The 23,843-nt window shown below is 41.9% G+C and overlaps 1 protein-coding gene across 2 annotated transcripts; it reads left to right on the top strand.

The window, feature by feature from the left end:
- The first annotated feature begins 5,980 nt into the window (after positions 1-5,980).
- On the top strand, positions 5,981-22,332 carry LOC123765038 (invertebrate-type lysozyme). 2 transcript variants are annotated; one of them, XM_045753421.2, is made up of 5 exons: positions 5,981-6,266; positions 14,314-14,508; positions 14,957-15,030; positions 17,853-17,992; positions 21,006-22,332. In XM_045753421.2, coding segments are annotated over exons 1-5 (474 nt in total). In that variant the 5' UTR covers positions 5,981-6,202; the 3' UTR covers positions 21,007-22,332. The 2 variants fall into 2 exon arrangements, with proteins under 2 accessions (XP_045609377.1, XP_045609376.1); XM_045753420.2 differs by lacking the exon at positions 17,853-17,992.
- The last annotated feature ends 1,511 nt before the right edge of the window (positions 22,333-23,843 follow it).

Genomic DNA, 23,843 nt, shown 5'->3' with positions numbered 1-23,843 from the left:
ATACACAGTTTGAAAAGTGAATATGATAAGCAAAACAGTTGGGTTGAGTCACTACCTTGAACTAATGATATTGAAAGGCTGGACCAAGTTCCGAGCGTCGACCTGCAAGTATATCCCAAGTGAGAGAAGACACACACACACACACACACACACACACACACACACACACACACACACACACACACACACACATTAACGGATGGAATGCATTAGGCAGTGATGTGGTGGAGGCTGACTCCATACACAGTTTCAAATGTAGATATGATAGAGCCCAGAAGGCTCAGGAATCTGTACACCAGTTGATTGACGGTTGAGAGGCGGGACCAAAGAGCCAGAGCTCAACCCCCGCAAGCACAATTAGGTGAGTACACACACACACACACACACACACACACATTCAGAATCTTGTACACCACATATGTAAGACCAATCCTGGAGTATGCGGCCCCAGCATGGAGCCCGTACCTTGTCAAGCACAAGACGAAGCTGGAAAAAGTCCAAAGGTATGCTACTAGACTAGTCCCAGAACTAAGAGGCATGAGTTATGAGGAAAGGCTGCGGGAAATGCACCTCACGACACTGGAAGACAGAAGAGTAAGGGGGGACATGATCACAACCTACAAAATCCTCAGGGGAATCGACCGGGTAAACAAGGATGAACTATTCAACACTGGTGGGACGCGAACAAGGGGACACAGGTGGAAGCTGAGTACCCAAATGAGCCACAGAGACGTTAGAAAGAACTTTTTCAGTGTCAGAGTAGTTAGTAAATGGAATGCATTAGGAAGTGATGTGGTGGAGGCTGACTCCATACACAGTTTCAAATGTAGATATGATAGAGCCCAATAGGCTCAGGAATCTGTACACCAGTTGATTGACGGTTGAGAGGCGGGACCAAAGAGCCAGAGCTCAACCCCCGCAAGCACAATTAGGTGAGTACAATTAGGTGAGTACACACACACACACACACACACACACACACACACACACACACACACACACGGGCTCAAGCCAATGTCTCGCTGAGTACTCACAAGAACGCTGATGAGGTTATAATTTCCTAACCTTGTGGCTGACTTGAGAACACGACGTTCCTGCATGACAAGCAAGACACAGCAGCGAGGGTGAACATTCTACCCCCCAACTACACGACTGGAATACAACAACAACTACTTGTTCAATAACATACTTGAACTTGAACAACTACCTACAGCAACAACAGCCAATCCTGAGAGTGAATTAATATTTCGCTACTTCTAGTTTGCTTACAAGACTTAGGAATACTCTCCTTCGAATTCAGTGTGAATATTAGTGTAACAATAACGCTATGAAGAACATGTTGATTCCGCTTGAATACACTGATGTCATCACCCATGGGCGGGGAATTATGAGTGTTGCTGGTGACGTCGTGGCACACACTGGCGTCACCACGCATATGGTGGTGAATGACTGTCGATTGTGACGTCACGGCACAAGGGTAAGGAAGTGACGTCACGGCGTGGCTTGGGGGCGGGGGCAGGTATCCCGCTGGGGACCTCCGCTGGTAGCCCCCGTCTCTCCCCCAGACCAGAGGGGCTCTATAGTTAAATATAACTTTAAATATAACTTCACGATCTCTCTATTGCCGATTTTCTTCCTCTATACCTGGGGCCAGATTCACGAAGCAGTTACGCAAGCACTTGCGAACGTGTACATCTTTTCTCAATCTTTGGGGTGCTTTGTTTACAATTATTAAACAGTTGATGAGCTCTGAAGCACCAGGAGGCTGTTTATAACAATAACAACAGTTGATTGGGAAGTTTTCATGCTTATAAACTCTATGATAAATGTAACCAAAGCCGTCAAAGATTGAGGAATGATCTACACGTTCGTAAGTACTTGCGTTTGGGCTTCGTGAATCTGGCCCCCCCCCTGGTCCGTACAGCAGATCGGATGCAGCGGCTCGGAGGAGGAGTCCAGCGGGTGACCTCCTTGTTCTTCGTATCATAATCTTGGATATTAAGTCGCATTAAGTCTCCAATGAGCTCAGTGTCCGGTTCGTGGCCGTCGGTACGGCCACGACCTGCAACACTGAATCACAGCTGGAGGCAATATAGAAAAATCACAACGCTAGGATACAATCACAGAGCCGGGATACCATCACAGAGCCGGGATACAATCACAGAGCCAGGATACCATCACAGGGCCGAGATACAATCTAGCCCTCCTTCTGAACTCAGTAAATGTGATCAGTCTGCTCTGTAATCAGATTACAGCTGCCTCGTCAGGAGTGCACTTCAGGGATCCTTTGGATAATATCCATCTTGGGGCCACTTGTGTGCCCAAAGTCGTCGTCTAAATCCCCAGGAGTGGAATCGCAGGTTTAAAGTGTCTTGAAGACAATGTTGGCCACATAGTTGTGCTCCACATAGATAACTTATCAACATAAGAATAAGAGGAAACTGTAGCAGGTCTATTGGCCCATGCGAGGCAATTGCTGTTGATACTCATCCAAACTCTTTCAAATACATGTCTAACCTACGCTTGAAACAATCCAGAGATCACACGTCAATTATATTTAATGGTGGTTCAACCCTATTACCAAACCAACATTTTTCCATAATTTGTTGGTATATAATCTAAACTGATCTTTCTCCTTAAGCTTTTTATACGTTCTCAATACTCCAAGTGTACGAAAATAAGCGAGTGCGGCGTTCAGACGAAGCCCACTCTAAAGGTTCAGACGAAGCCCACTCTAAAGGTTCAGATGAAGCCCACTCTAAAGGTTCAGACGAAGCCCACTCTAAAGGTTCAGATGAAGCCCACTCTAAAGATCGTGCTTAACCTTCCACAGGATGACTCGGTGACACAACTTCCCCGGCCCAGACAGGGCTGCCTGGAGGGGTGGTACACGTGGCCTTGCCAGCATTCCTGTCCTCCTAAGATCCTATGAACCACCGATGGAAATTCTGTGGGTGACACCGTGATGGTGAACATCTCCAGGGGCATGCACAGCACCAGGCCGGGAGATGTTGTCCCAGTTCCACCTAGGCCTACAGGCAGGCAATCCAGCTGCTACAGCCTCAGCGGGGATTGATTGATTGATGAAGATTAAGCCACCCCAAAAGGTGGCACGGGCATGAATAGCCCGTAAGTGGTGGCCCTTTTGAGCCATTACCAGTATCAGGAGCTGATACTAGAGATCTGTGGAGGTGCGACTGCACCCTGCGTGACGGGAGATGTCTCCCGTGCTCAGTGGGGATGTTTGTTGTTGTTAAAGATCGCTACCTGGAACAAAAAGTCCTAAGTAGCACGGGCTATGGTGAGCCCGTAGATGATGTAACCTCAGTGGGGAGAGAACCACTAAAGTTATTGCTCCCCTCTCTACTGAATATGTCTGACACCCTTTCACCCCTCACCCCGGAGACTTTCTTTTCCATCTAATATGCTCTTCAGTAGTTGAGCACTTCACTACTTCCTCATATCCCAGCTCCTGCCGTGTTCTCATATCCCTTCCAAGTGCTATATAGTCATACTTTCTCCTCATAATGTCGGTATATAGCGTTTCATACTGCATTGGTCCTCCGCTTTGCTATCCCTATTAACAATGACTTAACTTTCTCATCAATGACTAATTCTCACTGTTTCCTCTGCGCCCCACATCACTACCCCTGCCATGCACATGCTGCACACAATAGACTAGTGCATCTACAACTATTACACTTACAGCAATTCCCCTTACTTTTATACAATGGTACTCCTCCAATAGAACTTTTGATTACGCACAGCTCTCACAGTTTAAGGTCTGCGCTAATGCACTCTCCTCTTTCACTTCTCCATTGTATAGGAGTCTATCTTGCACTCTTTTCATTCTTGGAGGAACAATTGTGCCAATTTACAATTCTCTCATCAGTTCCATTCTTCGGACTTCCGAAGTATTAAATCTACCCATTAAACTTTCAAACTATTCCATATATCCACCAAGCAATCAAGTATTGAATCCACACCTCAGACTTTTAAAGTATTCAGTTTATCCATCAGATTTTCAACGAATTGAATCTGTCCGACTCTAATTTCTTCTTTCCTGTATTGCGTAAAAATAATAAGTAAAAATGTTAGACAAACATTCCATTCTTTGTTTACACACTGCTGCCTATGTACGATAATCACAAGAATCTGGAAGCAGCTCCCTAAGGCTGTATACCACGGTACAGTGAGCTTACTAAAACTATACCACGGTACAGTGAGCTTACTAAGACTATACCACGATACAGTGAGCTCACTAAGGCTGTATATCATGGTACAGTGAGCTCACTAAGACTATTCCACGGTACAGTGAGCTCACTAAAACTATACCACGGTACAGTGAGCTCACTAAAACTATACCACGGTACAGTGAGCTCACTAAGACTGTTTGCCACGGTACTGTGACCTGACTAAGGCCCTATATACGCCATGGGGTACTATCAGTGACGATACAGTAAGGTATCGATACAGTACAATAAGTACAGTATAACAGTCGACTGACATACTATAGACAGAAAAACCCAGCACCTCCGGGATCAGGAGCCCCGCTCCTGTGCCAGGTAAGTCCACTACGGGCTCACCATAGCCCGTGCTACTTGGAACCTGTTCCGTGTAGCTGAATTTATAACAACAACAGCAGCAGCTCCGGGATTTTACCAGTGCGGAATTCCCGCCTCGTGCTGAACCCCATAGAAACAATTGCCGGTGTCAAGGTCCCGTGCGCAGCCCGACCTCACAAGCGGCCAAATTCTCGCTAATCCAACGCATCCACAAGCTAGGCTCGTCCAAGTTCCGGTAAGTTGAATAGATAGACTTTAGTTAAGATGAATAACCAGACTTAGGTTAAGTTGAATAGCTAGACTTAGGTTAAGTTGAATAGCTAGACTTGGGTTAAGTTGAATAGCTAGACTTAGGTAAGTTGAATAGCTAGACTTAGGTTAAGTTGAATAGCTAGACTTGGGTTAAGTTAGGTTGTGTTGGCAGTTACTGGTATTTGCGGTGCGTGGGTGAACCATTGAGAGAGGCGCCATTCAAGCAGAGGACGTGAGCGTATAGTGCTGCTGGGGAAGGGTACACCGATGGGTGTTGGGGGTGCACGGCCAGGTGAGTGGACCGGTGGGTGGACCGGTGGGTGGACCGGTGGGTGGACCAGTGGGTGGACCGGTGGGTGGACCGGTGGGTGGACGAGCCCAACCTGAGGAAAGTTTGTGCAAAGTTTCCTCCACTCTTTGAGTCTCTACACATAAGCACACTCAGCTGAACAACAATAACACGCGTATACAACAGTTTCAGGCCCAATGTGTAACAAACCCTACAACCCCCTTCAGACCCTACAAACCCCTTCAGACCCTACAACCCCCTTCAGACCCTACAACCCCCTTCAGACCCTACAAACCCCTTCAGACCCTACAACCCCCTTCAGACCCTACAAACCCCTTCAGACCCTACAACCCCCTTCACACCCTACAACCCCCTTCACACCCTACAAACCTGCATATGTATACAGTACAAAAAAAATCGAGTTATTATGACCATTTTCACTTTGGCTATACCGGATGTATCAAACTAAAATTTTCCTTTGTAGGAGTTCCAAGAAATCTTGGCGCAGGGCTCGGCTCCTTCCCCCCCCCTTCCTTGCACACTACTTGGCATTCACAACCTTACTTCTCATTTGACGTCTCAGCCACTTGAAGACACTCTTGAGACAACCGTGGACTACCTCCAATGAACACTCACAAGATAACTTAGGAACACATATCTCATAGATATAAGATTATTTGTCAATAATATATTGCGACCGAATATTATTTTGGGGGGTTTAGTGAGGAGAAGCTGTGCTATACTGCTGACCTGTTTATATACGTGGGATGAAGGAAAGTTAAGGTTTCAAGGCCAGGAGGAAAGGAAATAACACGAAACGTAATGAAATTTGTGGGTGGGACTAAGAGAGCAGCGCCAGGTAGATCTCTTGCACTGGCGGACCGCTGCCAGTCAGGCCCCAGCAGTCGACGAGAGGAGTCACGACGTCTCGCACTCTTCTCTCCCTCCACTTACCATCTCGAGCCGACTTTGTTGAGTCTTACCCTTCTTATAGTCACTTCAGAAACCAATCTTCGCGTTACTTGGCCGGTTGCTGAGTGTGTGTAGGTCGCGAGATATCTTAAGAGACAGTGGGAGACGAGGACAGAAGACAGTAATGGCGATAGTGAAGACGGTACTGATTGGCTTGACGGCTGCCATCATGACTGTCTTAGTACATGGTAAGTCACAGGTCTGAGTTACTGTGAGTGTTCCTCATTTGTTTGTGAGCTGATGAATGACAGATTATTGTATGATACTGTAACCTGTATATATTTCCTTTGTATCGTATGGTCATCTTGACGAAGGTATCAACTGTTGCTTAGACACGATCTTAACTTTGTCAGCGTGACACAAGCTGATCTCTCGCGGGTCACGGGACTACAACCACAACACCTAACTCGTGAATGAAATGTCCTTCCAATACTTGTCGACGGCCTTCTCCGTGGAGCCCTCAATTACGTGCTGTGTAAGACAAGCGTTTGCACAAGATTTTACGACTGGCGGATGCAAATGTGCCAGAAATAAATGATTTCTTCCTTGTTTGGGAGCAGTACTGGAGTGCTAAAGTTGCTGCACACTCTTGGGGAAGTTTCTTCGCTTCAACACTAAACTTCAGCGTTGGAATGAATTACCAGGTTTTCTTGACAATTTGCCCCATCATGATGATGTCATTCGAGCACTGATGAATATGGAGACGACTGTGGCAAACGACCGTCTCGCCTCTCATCTGTGATCATCCGTGGGTGATTACTCACAGTTGAGTACACGGTGGGTGATTACTCACAGTTGAGTACACGGTGGGGTGATTACTCTCAGTTGAGTACACGGTGGGTGATTACTCTCTCACATCGTCCTGACTCACCAGCGCCCGCCCACTTCCCTGCTGGCTGACCTCCAGTCTTCACGCGGGAATCTTCCTCTCTCCGTCCTGCACCTTCCTCTTCAGCCATCATCTGTTCCGACTGTCGTTTGTCTCAGTAACTCTCACTCGGCCTCTGCCATGTTGCTCGCTCCCACCCGCTTCACCACACCATGTTGCTCGCTCCCACCCGCTTCACCACCCCCCATGTTGCTCATAGGTTGGGGAGAGTTATTGCTTGCTGCAAGTCATGATGTGACTTGCATCGTTAGAGATGCGAGGGTCAGACGGCAGTGTCATTGACGTACGATATATTTATCACTGTAAAATCCGTGTTTATACCTCAACAGGTGTGGTTTTCGCGGGATATACTGTGATTACTTTAATACCTTGTGGGGGAAGAAGAATCAATGGATTCTCTCGAATCGTATCTCGTTGCGAAAATGAATGATCACTTCAGGATGAGATATGGTAGTTCCTTCGTATATTTGTTTACATACTTGAGAAAGCTGTGAACACCATCATTAGCCACGATCGTATCAGGAACTTTGCGGAAATGTAAGGTACTAGTCCTATTTCTCGAGGAATATGTCATCTGTTCTGGAGACCTGTTCGAGGACCGGGCCGCGGGGACGCTAAGTCCCGAAACCATCTCAAGGTAACCTCAAGGAGGTGTTAGAAAATTGGAGTGATTTATCTATAAAAGAATAACAGCTCTTGTGTACCGTTATTCTTTGTGAAGGCGGGAACACTGATGCGCGCCCCGTGTTCTCTGCTAGGGGTCCGATGGAGGTCGAGGTGTTGACTTCGGGGAGCAAAGGTTGTCGAGGTTTCACTGTCATGCAAGTGTCATTGCTTATATGCATTGTACCCCTCGCGTGTCTTAATCTATGGGTCGTCCCGTCTTCCTCATGTTGCAGCCTCCATATGTGGTAGCCTCGCATGTGGCAGCCTCCATATGTGGTAGCCTCGCATGTGGCAGCCTCCATATGTGGTAGCCTCGCATGTGGCAGCCTCCATATGTGGTAGCCTCGCATGTGGCAGCCTCCATATGTGGTAGCCTCGCATGTGGCAGCCTCATACAATCTAGGACACTTTCCCACCTCGAGCTGTTCCTTGCAGCACAGCTTCGCTACTTGCTCTTCCCTTCAGTGTTATTTAAACAGCAGTGATCTCCATCCTCCTTTTATTGTGAAAGTAGACGCGTCTCATCTTCGTAAACAGTTGTCCCAGAATCGGATTACTCCTGGTAAATCCTTCCATCCACACATGTGAGGTATATACATAGAGAACTCTGGGAGGGATTAAAGTGTATATGATGAAGGATGAATCTTGGTATCTTGCGGCTTTAATGGTCCCAGGAGTCCAGAAGCTTAAGTTACAGGCAAATTTAGCCGTTTTGTAGGAGTTTTGGATCACTTTATGTGAGTAGAGTTCATTTACTCAGTTCTACATAAGTGATGACTGCTTCACATAAGTGACCTGCTGGGTTTAATATTTGTAAATGCATTAAATTTACTTTACAAAATCTGGAGTTTGAATCGCATAAGATGGGATGGAAGCTGATCAAAGGAAATCGAAAACAAAGAATAATATACATGCCTTTTAGACACGTACGTACACAGATACACGTACACAGGTACACGTACACAGGTACACGTACACAGGTACACGTACACAGATACACGTACACACACACACACACTGCTATATGTATACAGACACACGTATACACACGTACAAGAAAAGAGGAATGACCTCCAAGTTGTCAAGAGTTCATGCATGTGGGCATAAGAAATAGAAACTTGCCAGACACGAGCCGGATACCAGCCTACACCCGCCGCCGGCTCCATTATGACCATAATCAAAAACCAGAGCAACAAAAACTACAGTTTCACCTTGTCCCGACACCTTTGTTTTGATGTGGGTGGGCGTCACTCCCTTGAGTCAGTCGAGAGGGTGTAGGAGTGGGAGTGGGAGAGAGAGAGAGAGAGAGAGAGAGAGAGAGAGAGAGAGAGAGAGAGAGAGAGAGAGAGAGAGAGACACACACACAGACACACAGAGAGAGAAGGCTGGAGGGACTCCTCAAGGATAAAGACTCAAGGAGTCTAATGACCTCCTTGACGTGGCGACCATTGCCCCGTGTCTCACTTGCGTTAAGAGAGGAGGCAACACACCGAGAGAGAAATAATGAGGACATGGTGAACGAAGTAATACTTGAGAACAAATATATAAAACTGGTGTTGCGGAATTTGCTGGGAATAATCAATGTAAAAATAGGTTCTTCCCAGCCTCATACCCCACACCAGTATAACACAGGGAATGCCAGACTCATTGTCCCAAATAACAGTGCTCTTAGAAAATATATGAATAGAATTTTGTGCATTGTTTATATATATTTATATTAAACATTATATAAAAGACTATAAGGAAATAATTATTCGCAGTCAGAATATACAGTGGCGAGTCCTGTTCTCTGTGGCCTGCGGCATAGTTGTTTTAGAGAGTCTGTACATGTCTCTGACCTCCGTCTAAAAGAAAGCGAGAGAGAGAGAGAAAGCGAGAGAGAGAGAGAGAGAGAGAGAGAGAGAGAGAGAGAGAGAGAGAGAGAGAGAGAGAGAGAGAGAGAGAGAGAGAGAGAGAGAGAGAGAGAGAGAGAGAGAATAATAAAAAAACAAGACTATACCAGTAAGATCATGTAACACAGAGAAGGGGGGAAAAGTGACCATGGTTAACTCTGTCAACGCCTGCCAGCCACATCAGTACCCGCCCACAGTAATGCCTCCACCCTCACTTCCTCTATACACCCACGCCCATTGTAAGACATCACACCCAACACTGGCCCGCCCACTCTAAGGTAGTGACTTCAGTCTCTTCCATAACCACTCATCTTTAAGGTAGTGGAGCCAGTTTCTTACTCATCATCCCCCCCACTCCAAAGTGTTGACACTCTACTTACCCTACCCACCCCCTACCAGTCTGGTCAGTTAGTGTTTTATTTCAGAATGGCATGATTAACTTAATCCATATCATCCCATATGGCATGATATCATCCCATATAAATGGGATGATATACACCCTCTTCCGTGACGCAGCTCGTAGTGACGCACCCTTTATCGTGACGCAGCCTTCCCGTGACGCACCCCGTAAATTGAGCCACGCACCTAACTACCCTGAGTGGTGAGACACATCCCTGACCTGCACCTGAGAAGGACCAGCTGGCCTGGTTACCGGTGCTCCGGCCGCTTCTCTCACACACCAACAGTTACACCTGCCGCCTTCCTGGTCTGTACACGGGTCGTTGAAAAGGAGTTTCTCGTGTGGGATAAGCGAGAATAATCCTATGGTCACTCTTGCACACTATTCAATAAGCGCTCACTAATCCATAATCCACACTTATCCATAAACACACAAATTCATGTGGTTATATATGATTACTTGGAGATTTCAATAAACCAGGAAGTAGTGATCCTTGCACATTTTTACAGCGTAGGAGTGTGTGTGTGGGAGTGAGAGATTCCACAGGAGAGTGTGGAGTTCACAGAGGACAGCGATAGATGTGCCAAACATCACAGCTTGGGCGAACAGACACGATATAAATACAAAGTACACTAACGTCAGTCGCCAGCTTTACGCAAGAACCAACTAGCGAACGAACTTAACCCACGTAGTGGAGCGTTATATAAATATATATATATTATATTCCCTACACGTGGGCAAGAATAGCTGCCTTATAAGGCTTTGTTTATTTCCTGCAGGTAGAGAGCCAAAGTCTCAGTATTGAGGAGAATATCTCTGATGAATCGTAACTTATAAGACTGATGCATTTACTGACATTACAAGTTAGTCCACTGGAAATGTTTTGGTCTTAATGCATAAACTATATATTAAGTGCTCTTAAGTATTAGTTATTAGTTATGGATGACCTTTGTGTTTAACATTATATGGTTAGATCCCTAACTAGCCAGTTAGTGTTGTCTTAATGACCGGGTCGCGAGTGGTCGTTAAGACCAAGGTTTCTTGTATCTCATCGTCTTCATCCTTTTGTTAAATGAGGAATATTTGTTGAAGGAGTGAGAGGGAGGCATGCAGCCAGCCCGCCAGTACTCACCTAGTTGTTCTTGCGGGGATTGAGCTCTGCTCTTCCGACCCGCCTCTCAACTGTCAGTGAATCAACAATTTTTTTTCACACACACACTCACCCAGGATGCAGCCCGTAACAGTTGTCTAGCTCCCAGGTACCTATTTACTACTAGGTAACAGGAGCATCAGGGTTAAAGAAACTGCCCATTTGTTTTCCGCCATCGCTAGGGATCGAACCCCGGTTCCGAGGATTACGAGTCCTGAGTGTCGTCCACTCAGCCACCAGGCGCCCTTGTGTGTGTGTGGGTGTGGTTGTGATATGTGAGGGCCCAACCAACAGGCCTCACACGATGAGACGATGTAGATGAAAGTGGAAATACTGGACTAGTTAGTGATGAGCATTACAAAGACCAAAATCACACATGAGTGATGAGTGAGCTGATGAGTGAGAATGAGTGAGTGATCGGGGTTAAGCTCCCTCGTGGACTTCCCTGTGAGGGCTCGTACTCGCCACGAGACCATATTATTAAAGTCTCAGATTAAGTCCTCGTTGATCTGAATCACTGGAGAACCGCTTACTGCTGACCAGGAGCCGCGAGCGGTGATAAAGATGTTCGTGACTGGCAAGCGACGTTCATGATTACAGAGCAAGCTGGAGGATCGTGAGAGAGCACTGATCATCACTATTAGTGGAGCCACAGGAGCTCGAGCGAGCCATCCTGGGAGAGAGCTGTGGCCAACACTCTCACAGCTGACGCGTTGATCTCGTCACCCCTGAGATCAATTAATGGTCACTGACCTGTAACGCTGAAGTGACTGTTACAATTACAAACAATCCGCACTACCACAACACTGAACAAATTGTTCTATACTCAACACTAAATGCATACATTAAATTTTAACTTCCACTGGTTACCGGTTTCGTCAAGGCATACATCTCGAGCTATAACTTAAATCCCTGTAAATCATAATTTCCCTGAGGAGTTACAGGCAATACTAGACAACGGCATCTCTACAAAGGTCAGGCCCACCTAGAACGGTTTCAGCGCGACGGCTTGTACACGAGGCGTTCACATTTAATATTTGAATAGCATGAGAGAGGAGAGAGGCAAGGCTAAAACCTGCGGATGTGTATTCAAGGACAGTGTTGCTCTGACTCTCAAGCATTTACGAGGCAAGCTGCACGTGGGTCTGGGGAGAGGATATGCTTGGCGAATATCCTCGTCTAAATAAAGACGAACAAAATTTAAACCTCGTTACACACACACACACACACACACACGCACGCAGGTTCCTTACATCCGCCTGACACCTCTGCACGGGGACCACTCCACCATCTTTCACTGTTAAATTGATTGATTTTAAAGGTGTTCTTGATGATGTGCTTTGTGGTGTGTTGAGAGAGGCGGAGTCGAGAGGTGCTGTTACCACAACCTTGAGGTCCCATCTAACAGCTCACATGGACACGTGTAGGAAGCCCACAGCTTAGCTCTGGACGCCCACCAACCGCGGGAGGTGGTGGCATATGACAACCCCAAGAGGTTTCTCGCCAACCAGAAAGAATACTTTACCGCTAGACATTGTCGAGGACTTTAGTGGATTAAAAGTGTATATACACCGAAGGTGAGGCACCTTGCCACCCCATAATAAATTAATAAACCTATCAACGTCTGAGGGGTCGTTGATTAAGGCCACCACCATTTCTTATTGACTAACCAGTAAGAATACATTAGTTCTAAACATATTAAAAGACAATTCTCAAAATATAGACCCCCAACAAACACAGCACACTTTGATATATACATCCAATTAATCTTGAAACTCAGCCTTTTATAACATGTCAAGCTGCTGGTGACCTAGAGGTAACATCGCTTCCCAACTGCTGTGTAAAGTATTGCCCATAAATTTCGAATATACATTCCAACAAGTCAATTTTTATGGCATTTCTTGTATTTCGTTAATTTATATATTAATACAACGCTCCATTATTTTCTCATTGCCGCTTTGTGTTGGGGAACATTACTCACTGAGCCACCGTAATTAACAAGTAATAGTCCCCCCCCCCAAAACCCTCTACACTAAAGCCCAAATTAAACATCAACCTTGAAGAAAATGAGGTGCACTTTATTACAGTGGCACTACGCGGCCCCTGTAACAGTGCCACCACACGCGGGCCCTGCAACAGTGCCACCATACGCGGCCCCTGTGACAGTGCCACCATACGCGGGCCCTGTAACAGTGCCACCATACGCGGGCCCTGTAACAGTGCCACCATACGCGGCCCTTGACAGTGACAAGACCAAATCCCAATGTTTATCAATTTGTTTATTGCCTACCTTCTATCTTATTAAGTGCAGGATATTTTTTTCAATTTTCACATCTTTAGGGATAATTTTTTAAACAAATACACACGATTGTTGTGTCTTGAATATTAAATGTAATTATCGTGTGAAAAAACGAGCCCAACATTAGTAGAGTGCATCATGACACCGAATTTATAATATCTAATTATTTTGATATTATTCGCTTGCATTCCACAAGCATATGAATATCACGAAATTAGATTACAATGCATCAGAAGACCTGGTGGTATCTGTTTACTTAGTAATAATCCAGCTGTTATTTGTGTACGACACTGAAAAGAAAATAAAGCATGCTTGTCGATGCTAGACTCCAAGGAAACTCTCCAAGAACCATCGTGGATGAGAGCACGCATCCACTCATCATCCTTGTGGGATGATGAGATCATCGCTTGAGTGTTGGTGTTACCAACTGTCGCTCCGTGTGCTGACGGGCAGGCAGCTCTTTATTATCTTATTTTTGCAAATGTCTCGCAAATATAATGTGCATAATCTAGTCCGCGATTATGACACAAGCATCATAAGTCTTCTAATTAATAACTTTTTATGATGAATATGGCCTTTTTCATATTAGGTAATAAGCACGAGATAAAATAATTTTGCTCTAACTAGGGATTTATAAGCAGATTTATATGGTTTTCTAAAGCTTTAAACATAAATTGTTGTTAGTCGAGGTGAGATCACAGCATCAGGTTTAAATGTTGTTGAAGAGTCAGTTATCAGTGATTTAGTGGATGTGTTGCAGAAACGTGCCCTTGACAAGGAGGAAAATCCTATTAGTGTGTCCTCAAATGCTGTGCTTCATGTCGTCTCAAATGCAGCTTGCCCCGAAATAATTCCATAATTTTTTGGTCAACTATATTACATTCCCACAAAAATGTTTGAAATTTGCACTCATAAACCCCCTCTCACTCGTTTAAACAGGGCAGACTGACAGTTTAATAAGTGCCAACTGCATGGGGTGCTTATGCGAGGCGTCCACGAGTTGTAATGCCACCTCTCCCTGTCACACCCCTCCTGGAGGTGGCTACTTCTGCGGACCGTTCCTCATCTCCTTCCCCTACTGGACTGACGCTGGCAAGCCCGTTCTGAAAGGCGACGACCCCAATGTGAAAGGCGGTAAGTACCATGCAGCGCAGTCTATGGGGTTAAGTTTTTCACTTGGGTTTACTTCCTGTTTTCCTCCAGGTGTTTTACTTAATATGACAATACATAAAGTCATGTTTTTACATAACTTGACAATACATAAAGTCATGTTTTTATATAACATGATAATATATAAAGTCATGTTTTTACATAACTTGACAATACATAAAGTCTTGTTTTTACGTAACATGACTACATAAAGTCATGTTTTTACATAACTTGACAATACATAAAGTCATGTTTTTTTAATCTAGATCAAAGATTATTGTTCATTATGTGAATATTTACAAGTATTTCCTAAAGTTTTACTTATTAATATTATTAAATTCGCTAGAAATATACATAATTAAAGCTGGATATATTTAAAAACATTTATTACAATAACTGGGGTAAAAGAGTAAAGCTTAATTACATTTTGCAGCTTTTGAGAACTGTGTCCTCGATCTTTACTGTGCTGCCAAGACCGTCCGCCAGTACATGAAAAAGTTTGCAAGCGTAAGTAAAAATAATAAAACTTTATCCTGTTTGGTATGAATGAACAATTCACTTTAGGACAGGTTCGCAACCCGTCCTCAGTCTATGTTCATTCCATCTAGCGGTCGACCCCAAAGACGCATTCTTAAATTTGAACACGCTGTTAAACTTTAACAGCGTGTTAAATTTTAACACGATGTTACAATTTTAAGGGGCCGAAAATACAATTAATTGCCAACAGAACCTAACACCTAAAATCCCGTAGGATCAACTATACACAAAACTATAACCTATAATAATATTAATTTGAGAGAATTTTTTGTTTATGTTGCCACAGTTCATTAAAATTACCGAACGAGTTTTTCGGGATTTCCGCAGGTAAGACAGACAGCGCTCAATAATGGGATGTAAACATAGGCCTGACACTCCTAAATCCAGCTTTTGGTAATGAACCAACCTGAGTGTCTTGTGTGAATAAAATAACTAAGCTTTTATAAGTTATCGAAGCATGTTAACATGAAAGGCTAACTGTTCTAATTTTTGTATATAATGGGTTTCAGCAAGTGCAAAAAAAAAAAAATGCTCATTCATTAGGCTACAGTAAGAGAAAATTCTTCACTCATTAATGTTTTTGAAGCTTTGTAGAATCCACATGTATTTGTGTGATTTTTGTTAGAAATAGTCTAAAGTGGGCAATATATTTCCGGGAAAGTAATGCTAGAATAACATCAGCAGGTCAAATAGCATTAGGGTTGAGAAATTAAACTCCAAGCATTCGAAATACGAAATTGTTAGACTTCTCCCAAAGATTATTTTATTTATCTGTTTACTTAAAACAAGAAACTCGTTCTCATCTCTGTATGTTTGTTCTACGTTAAGTAACCGAGTTAAGTTTTGTAGATTTCACTTAAGTTAGTTTGATTAGGTTAGGCTATGTGGTTTAATTATGAAAAATATTTATGAAATTGATGAGCCTGGTTTAACGATGGGTTGAAAAAGCGAGGGAACCTAACCAAAGTATCTGTACTAAACCTAGAGCTAACCATCTAACATTGGCCGATATACCAAATTTTTGACAACTGTTTTGTGTGCAAATGTAAACGCTAATTAGTTCCAACTGTCAACTCAAAAATACGTTGTAAACCTAATGCAGTACCAACTGACCTAACCTATTGAAATGAGGAAGGGTTGAAGAGCTTCTCTGAGTTCCACACTGAGAAAAACAGGTCGTCTTAAGTAGGTTGAAACTACGGGGTCAGTTGACAGTATTGTTTCGTTTAGGCCTTGACAACGTGGACATTAATGAATATAAAGACACTCTTATTAACGAAGCTTTTGTATTTCGTAGTTCTTTTTAACAGAGCGAGTATCTGCACTCATTATCAGTTTAGGTCATACATAGCATGTAAGATTCATGGGTACTAATGAAAAAATAAAATTTGGTGCAGAACCAGATAATATTTAACTTTCTATAAATTACATTTCACTTAAATCTTCCGATTTGGATTCTTTGTCTTGTGAGATGTTAATTATGTTAAAGAGAAGTGTCGTCAACTTGGGGCCAACACAAGTTCACTAACATACGACAACATTCACTAACCCAAATGCGCTCCAACTAAGAGTTACTTACATATTCAAAAGCATCACGTTATTGTTTATATAGATATTTATATTTAATATTTAAGAGATAACATTTTCTGTGACTCTGTGCTTATATAATTATGGATACTGTTGTATATATAATTGGTGTCTCGGTGCAGTGTGTACAATGCATCATTACTCTGTCTTGCCTGCAGTCTAATACTCTTATTTTACTTTTCCTTTAGCTTAAAATGTTGTCTACTTGCACTTTAGAGTGATCCGAAGTTAATATAGTCACGAACAGTGGCATCACAGTAATATAATAATTAATTTCAGACAAAATGTTATACCTTCAAGTGTACTAAACACATGTTTGGTACCAGTTATGAAAGGTTTCTATTTAATAAGCACAATTATTGAATATGCTGAACAGTAAACAAAAGTGACATTGACATTTTTAGTAACACTTGCAGTAATGCAACTTCTGCAACACAAAACACGAAAGAGAATATGCGAGGCAAGACTCAAGAAATAATCTTGAGGTATATCGGATTTTGTTTTCATAATCACTTCTGACATGGTTGATAAGATCACGCTGGTTGGCCCTTTATAAGGACCGCGCTGGTTACACCCCCTTGGGAATCATCACCTGCCTCACATCACCCACCCGCGCCTGCCTCACATATCACCCACCCACACCTGCCTCACATATCACCCACCCACACCTGCCTCACATATCACCCACCCACACCTGCCTCACATATCACCCACCCACACTTGTCTCACATATCACCCACCCACACCTGCCTCACATCACCCACCCACACCTGCCTCACATATCACCCACCCGCACCTGCCTCACATCACCCACCCGCACCTGCCTCACCCAACAACAGTAAAGCTAGTCAAAATGGGAACGCGTTAATGCAACCTGTTCTTTTAATATCTCTTCAGTAATAATTTAACTGTTACTTGCCCCGAAATAATTCCACAATTTTTTTGTCAACTATATTACATTCCCACAAAAATGTTATAAATTTCAAACCTGAATGCATAAATTGTCCAAAATCACCCATCAAGAATATTGAGTAATATATTAGTTACATCCAAGATTATTTTATAAATTTACAAATTGTTTTAAAGAACTGATACGCAATCTTCCCGAACGACCTTGACAACACACACATTACTGTAAACAATACCTTGAATTACTGCAAATGGTATAAGGGGTGTGCTATAAAAAGGTAATCATTATGATGTAGGACTGTAATGGCGACGGCGTTGTGAGCTGCGTCGACTATGTGAGGATTCACAAGCACGGCCAGAACGGATGCTCTGCCCCGCTTACTGGAATCTTCGAAAAGCAATTTGAAGAATGCCGCGCTCGCCTCGGCGTTATTTAGTAGGATCACTCGCTTATCTCAGTCTTATTACACTCCCCAGTACCCGCCACTCAACTCATCCTCGCTATTACCCACCATAATTAGTTGTAGTATAATAAACTTCTAAGCCACCCTTCTAAACTTATGAATTTTTTGTGATGTTGTTGTATGAGGTTGCCAAATATTTTGAGATTATATAATGGTAGAGTAATAATTCCTTTCTAGATTGATTGCACTTTTAAAAATGGGGAACGCTTAATATTGCTACCTGGCAAGTTTTAACAATAATGTGTTTACTCAGACTAAAGGAAGGGAATAAAATCCTTATATTTATCACTGGGCATTACAGAGTTAATATTAAGAATCTTATGTATACCCACAAGTCAATGTAAGCCAGGAGCTGTCATGACATGTTGCAACCCATCCTCCGAATAGACAGTACGTTTTAATACTCAATGTAATAAGTACATTCCTGACTATCTGCATAGTATATAAATACACTTAATTGTGTTGTTACACTTACCTCCCAATATAATCTGCTTATTTTTTGTTAATACACTTAAAATCTATAGGTTGAAGTCTTCGTGTTCAATTCTGCATACAAAAGTTTTAAATATAAAGAATTACTTTTTCAGTTTTATTAAACAATAGAGATTTTATACAAAATTTGAAAGAATCCTGAGTTACTTTATAATTATTGAAAGACTTTAGTTTTGTTTTATTAATTTTATAAAATGGTAATATCCATATAGCTATATTTTAAGTACTAATTGTAATTAAGAAGCAATAAATGTTATTTACATGCTTGTCCTACACTCCCAAGGTGAGGTTAGGTCGTGGTTTTCTATACAGCTTTTCAGGTAAACTCTAATATTCACAATATTTTGGTGCGATGCTGGCGATTAAGTGTATTTATGTACTATGCCGATAGTCAGGATTGTACTTTATTACATTTAGTATTAAAACGTACTGTCTATTCGGAGGATGGGCTGCATGTTCAACATCCCCGGGGATTAAATTCAACATTAGTGTGTGAGATACAAGAAGGTGTGAGAGTTAAAATTATGTAAGTAGAAGAATGTAAGAACGCTTGTATACATAAATAAAAATAAATAAATAAATAATTTAGTACAAATTGGGTTACATTAACGGTTACGCCTATAATTCCTGAGTGAATTGAAATACAGCATTCACATTTTTTTTTACCAGGTTTGGTGTCTTATTTTGAGTAATACTAATTTTCACATCTTTATTACAAGAAAATAGTTCCAATATTTCTTTGTGAAAATAAATGGTAGCTTCTAAATATACTGTAATTTCATAACTATAATTTTCCAAATTAAGAATACTTGAAGCATGACTTTAATCTTTGGATGACCTGCCCATGTACAATCCTTATGTTATCTCTTGGCGTGTGTAACCGGCAGCCTCATACAGCATGATACACCTAAGTTATATCTTTTGGTTTCTGATATATTATGCTTAAGGTGTTAAGGTCTAAAGCCTAAAAGTCATTAGGCTTCGTGCTTGCAAGTTTACGTTAATCCCAGGAGTTTAGAACTAAACATTCACGGTCATGTACACTAAAAATTTGGCTTCACCTTTTTGGTGATTGTTCGAGAGGATGAGGCTTCTGGTTCGGTAATTGGGCTTTTGGCTTATCGGTCGTGGGGAGGTTATTAAGGCCATCACAGTGAATTATTTATTATGAACAAAATCTAGGGCTAAGGTAAACTCTTGAGTTAATAAAAGGAAATGTTGAATACACTTCTAGATGTAAATATTCCTTGGTGAAAACTTGGTTTGGTGTTAGGCCTAATGCCTATTATATTTATATTGCGAAATATTCGTTGATAAAAAAACATCAACGGATACATGCATACACAGAGAAGTGTATCCCGCTTTTCGGAGTATATACACAGGGTTTACTTCAGTCGTTAATCATATTCAGCACTAACGAATTCTTACTAGCTGGCCAGTAAACTATTGTGTTGGCCTTAATCCAGAGGTTGATAGGCCTTAAACCGAACACCAAACTAAACCAACAAAGTTCTGGCGGTGATGGTGCCTGGAATGATTGTTTGGTGATTGGTGTGGTGGTGAAGGACTACTGGTTTGGTGATTAGTGGCAGCTGGTCTGTTTGTTGGTGTTGGTGAGTGCTGGTGACGGTGGTGGTAGTTATTGGTAGTGGTTACTTCGGTTTGTTGCAGTGATTTGAGGTGACTAATATAATTGTTGTTGGTGGGGGGACACATTGAGCGATGGTGGGGGTCACTTGTGATGGTGGTAACTATGGATTGGGTGACTGGTGGTGGTAATGGTGAAGAAAACGTTTTAAAATAAAATACATTATAAGAATGTTTAACCTTAACCCCTTACGTTAACCACTGTAATCTACGAAGAAATCACCGATGGATTGCTTAAACTTTTGTAGTCCAGTTTAAAAAAAAAAATCTAAAAATAATTTGAGTAAACTGCACTTTAGAGCATATTAATGATTCTGAGAAATGTTTCTAAAGTCCGGACATTAACACACTTAAAGGTACCCAGGTGAAATATATCGTGACGATTCATTATGTTATACAATGTAATCTTTATTCTCCAGTTTGATGAACTGAGGCTGCAACTTTCTAACCATCAAAGTATTTAAATTGTAATAATATTAATTTGAATGTTTTAGCACTTTCAATTAAGGCATGTAATATATTTTTCAGAAAATAGTATTACTATTGTTAATGAAATATTGATAAACACGGTTACTAATGTTTTTAATATAGTTTTTGCTGATAAAGGTTAATAACGCTCATACTTATTCAATAAAAGCTTACCACATTTACGTATTCAATTAGCAGGATTGCTTTCTAGTCAAACTTTCTTTTAACTAGTTACTATATTTGTTTATTATTTTTAATGATAGAAAAACTTCATTAAATACTTAAAATGCTGAAGATAGCAATGTTCTCTCTCCAACAGGGAGGTAAACTTCATTAAATACTTAAATGCTGAAGATAACAACGTTCTCTCTCCAACAGGGAGGTGCCGGGGTGTCCGCTGACTGTAATGGGGACGGTGTGGTCAACTGCGTAGACTTCGCTTACATGCACATGTTGGGCGGCTTTGGCTGTCACGATTCTTCCATGCTTGGCACTGCCTTCTTCAAGAGATTTGATAACTGTTGGAAGGTCGTCGAGGCGGCTTCTGTTTAGACTGAAAATTAATTTGTCTGGCGCCTTAAAGGCTTCCTAGGCGGCGGGTCTTATTCGCTTCCGGTTCATTATTCATAGTTATTCATCCTCTCATCTTAGAGATTATATATGACAAGACTCGGACAATGTTGGCCCTTGGAAGAAAAGTCCCGGTGATTAGTTGGCTGCTCCACGTCTCTACATGGTTTATAAGGTGCCCTCACGGTCGGGGACATCGGAGCCTATTAGGCTTTTCGGGGTCCCCCTAGCCAATAGGGAAGCTGTCCACGCGGTCACCCAGCTAGTTATTGTCCACACCAAGCAATATTTACCCGTCTGAACGCTTCATGAAAGCCTCGCCGGAATTATTATATCAACGCTTATAAACAACTAATCACCCAATTATTTATAACGGAGAACTGTGTTCGACAGGAAACAACAAAGGCTCAAAGTGTTATCACACAGCTGGTGATGTGCATAACCAATATTATCAAACTAAACTCCGCTTCCTGCATGAAAGATGTGGCTGACATATTTCCCTGTTAACCAAACTGGGAGAATTCGCCACTTGCCATAAATTTTGGGTCAACAGAGGTCAACGAGATAATTTATGTAAACCATCAAACCATCAATGTCAACAATCATAATCTCTAGATTTCTGTTTATGAATTATTATTGACAGGCACTAGTCTCATACAATAATTTATTCACAGTCATAGGAAAACCTTTATGATTTTTCCCACAATGCATTAGAAATTGGAAAGGAAAATTTGTTTAAAAGAATAAGTTAGTATTATATGAACGTATATAATGTAATTTCTTATACGAAAGAACATCAGTAATGATGCCCGGAGTAACTTTATTTTCGGTGAGGAAAAGTGTCTTTTGGGTCCCAAAGGTCTTTTGGGTCCCAAAGGTCTTTTGGGACCTTTGTTACTTTGTTATTGACTACGGAGTGAAGGCTTCTTACCTCTAGTCACATTACTGAGGTTTGAATCATACATTGTTGTTCAAATATGCATAATTAGATAACTCCAGTGTCTCTTTTTTATAACACTATTATGTTCTGCCAACTTTTGTTAATGCATTTGTGTGTAAATAATGTGCAGGTCATCATAGAGGAAAACATTCCTAGTACTGTCTGGTGCTTTACTCAATAAATCATATTGTAAACTATTGTTGTTCCTTCCTCACTGTCCCCTTGGTCCTCTCTCCACCCTCAGAATCGCTGCCGATATCTACTCGTAGCTCAATCGACCTAACCAGCATTTTTTTAAGCATTTAACAATTTAACGGCTACAATGCTTTTATTTGTATATAATTCGCACGCTGATCGCAAACTAGGCTACTTATCCTCTGAATGAGGCAAGCTCAACATTCTTTACAAATTATAAAATTTTGCTTTGGCATTAGGTATTTTCACGTATAGTATTTCGGCAAGGATTTGTATTCTCTCTGGTAGCGTATAGAGCTGCCGTAAAGCTTGTGTCCCAGAGTAAGTAATATCAATGTAAGAAAATAACATTAAAATTGCCATGGATCTATAAAACCCTAACAAACTGATGTTCGATTGGTATTTCCGATTGGACTCTTCATTGACCTGAGAAAGGCCTTTGACACTGTTAATCACAATTACCTCTTACGTAAACTCCATCATTATGGAATCCGAGGCATGCACTGGATTATATCCAATCCTATCTTAGTGATAGATACCAATGTGTAACCATCAATAATATAACCTCTCCCACTCTACCAATAACCGTTGGAGTGCCACAGGGCAGCATCTTGGGACCTCTCCTATTTCTTATATACATCAATGATCTGCCTAATGTCTCTAACATTCTGAAACCTATTTTGTTTGCTGATGATACTACCCTCATCTACTCTAACCCCCAACCCACATACACTAAATGATGTTGTTAATAATGAACTAAAAAAAAGTCCACTTATGGATGTCAACCAATAAACTAACACTTAACATAAAAAAAAACCTACTACATCTTATTTGGAAGCAAATCAACAAATGCAATTCAGCTTCAGATAGATAATGTAAACATTAGGAATAAAAATGATGGAAAGTTTCTTGGCCTATTCCTAGACAAGAGACTCAACTTCAGCACCCACATACAACACATAACTAAGAAAGTCTCTAAAACCGTTGGGATACTCTCCAAAATCAGATATTATGTACCTAACTCTGCTCTCATCTCTCTATATTATGCACTAATCTATCCCTATCTTAATTACGGTATCTGAGCATGGGGTTTAACCACTGCAAACCACCTCAAGTCCATCATCACCCAGAAAAAATCTGCTATCAGACTAATAACAAATTCTACTTTCAGACAACACCCAGCCCCCTTGTTTAACTCCCTTAACATGCTAAACATTTGGAGTTTCTTCAGCAATCTCACTCCACAAATTTTCTTGTGTCAATTACATCTACAAAACCCTGTTCTTAAATGCAAATCCTGCTCTGAAAATCTCCCTGAACAGATGTAATAGGACCCATTATCACCACACCAGAAATAAATATCTCTTTGATATCCCCAGAGTCAAACTTAATCTGTGTAAACACTCTATGCAAATAAAGGGACCCAGTCTATGGAACTCACTCCCTAATGAATTGAAAAGCTGTCCAACTTTTGCGTCATTCAAAAACAAAACTAAAAAGTACCTAATCTC

This window comes from Procambarus clarkii, chromosome 29, assembly GCF_040958095.1.
Source record: "Procambarus clarkii isolate CNS0578487 chromosome 29, FALCON_Pclarkii_2.0, whole genome shotgun sequence".
Lineage (NCBI taxonomy): Eukaryota > Metazoa > Arthropoda > Malacostraca > Decapoda > Cambaridae > Procambarus > Procambarus clarkii.
The sequence above is the reverse complement of the archived record's forward strand: the minus strand, read 5'-3'. Positions and strand labels throughout refer to the sequence as shown.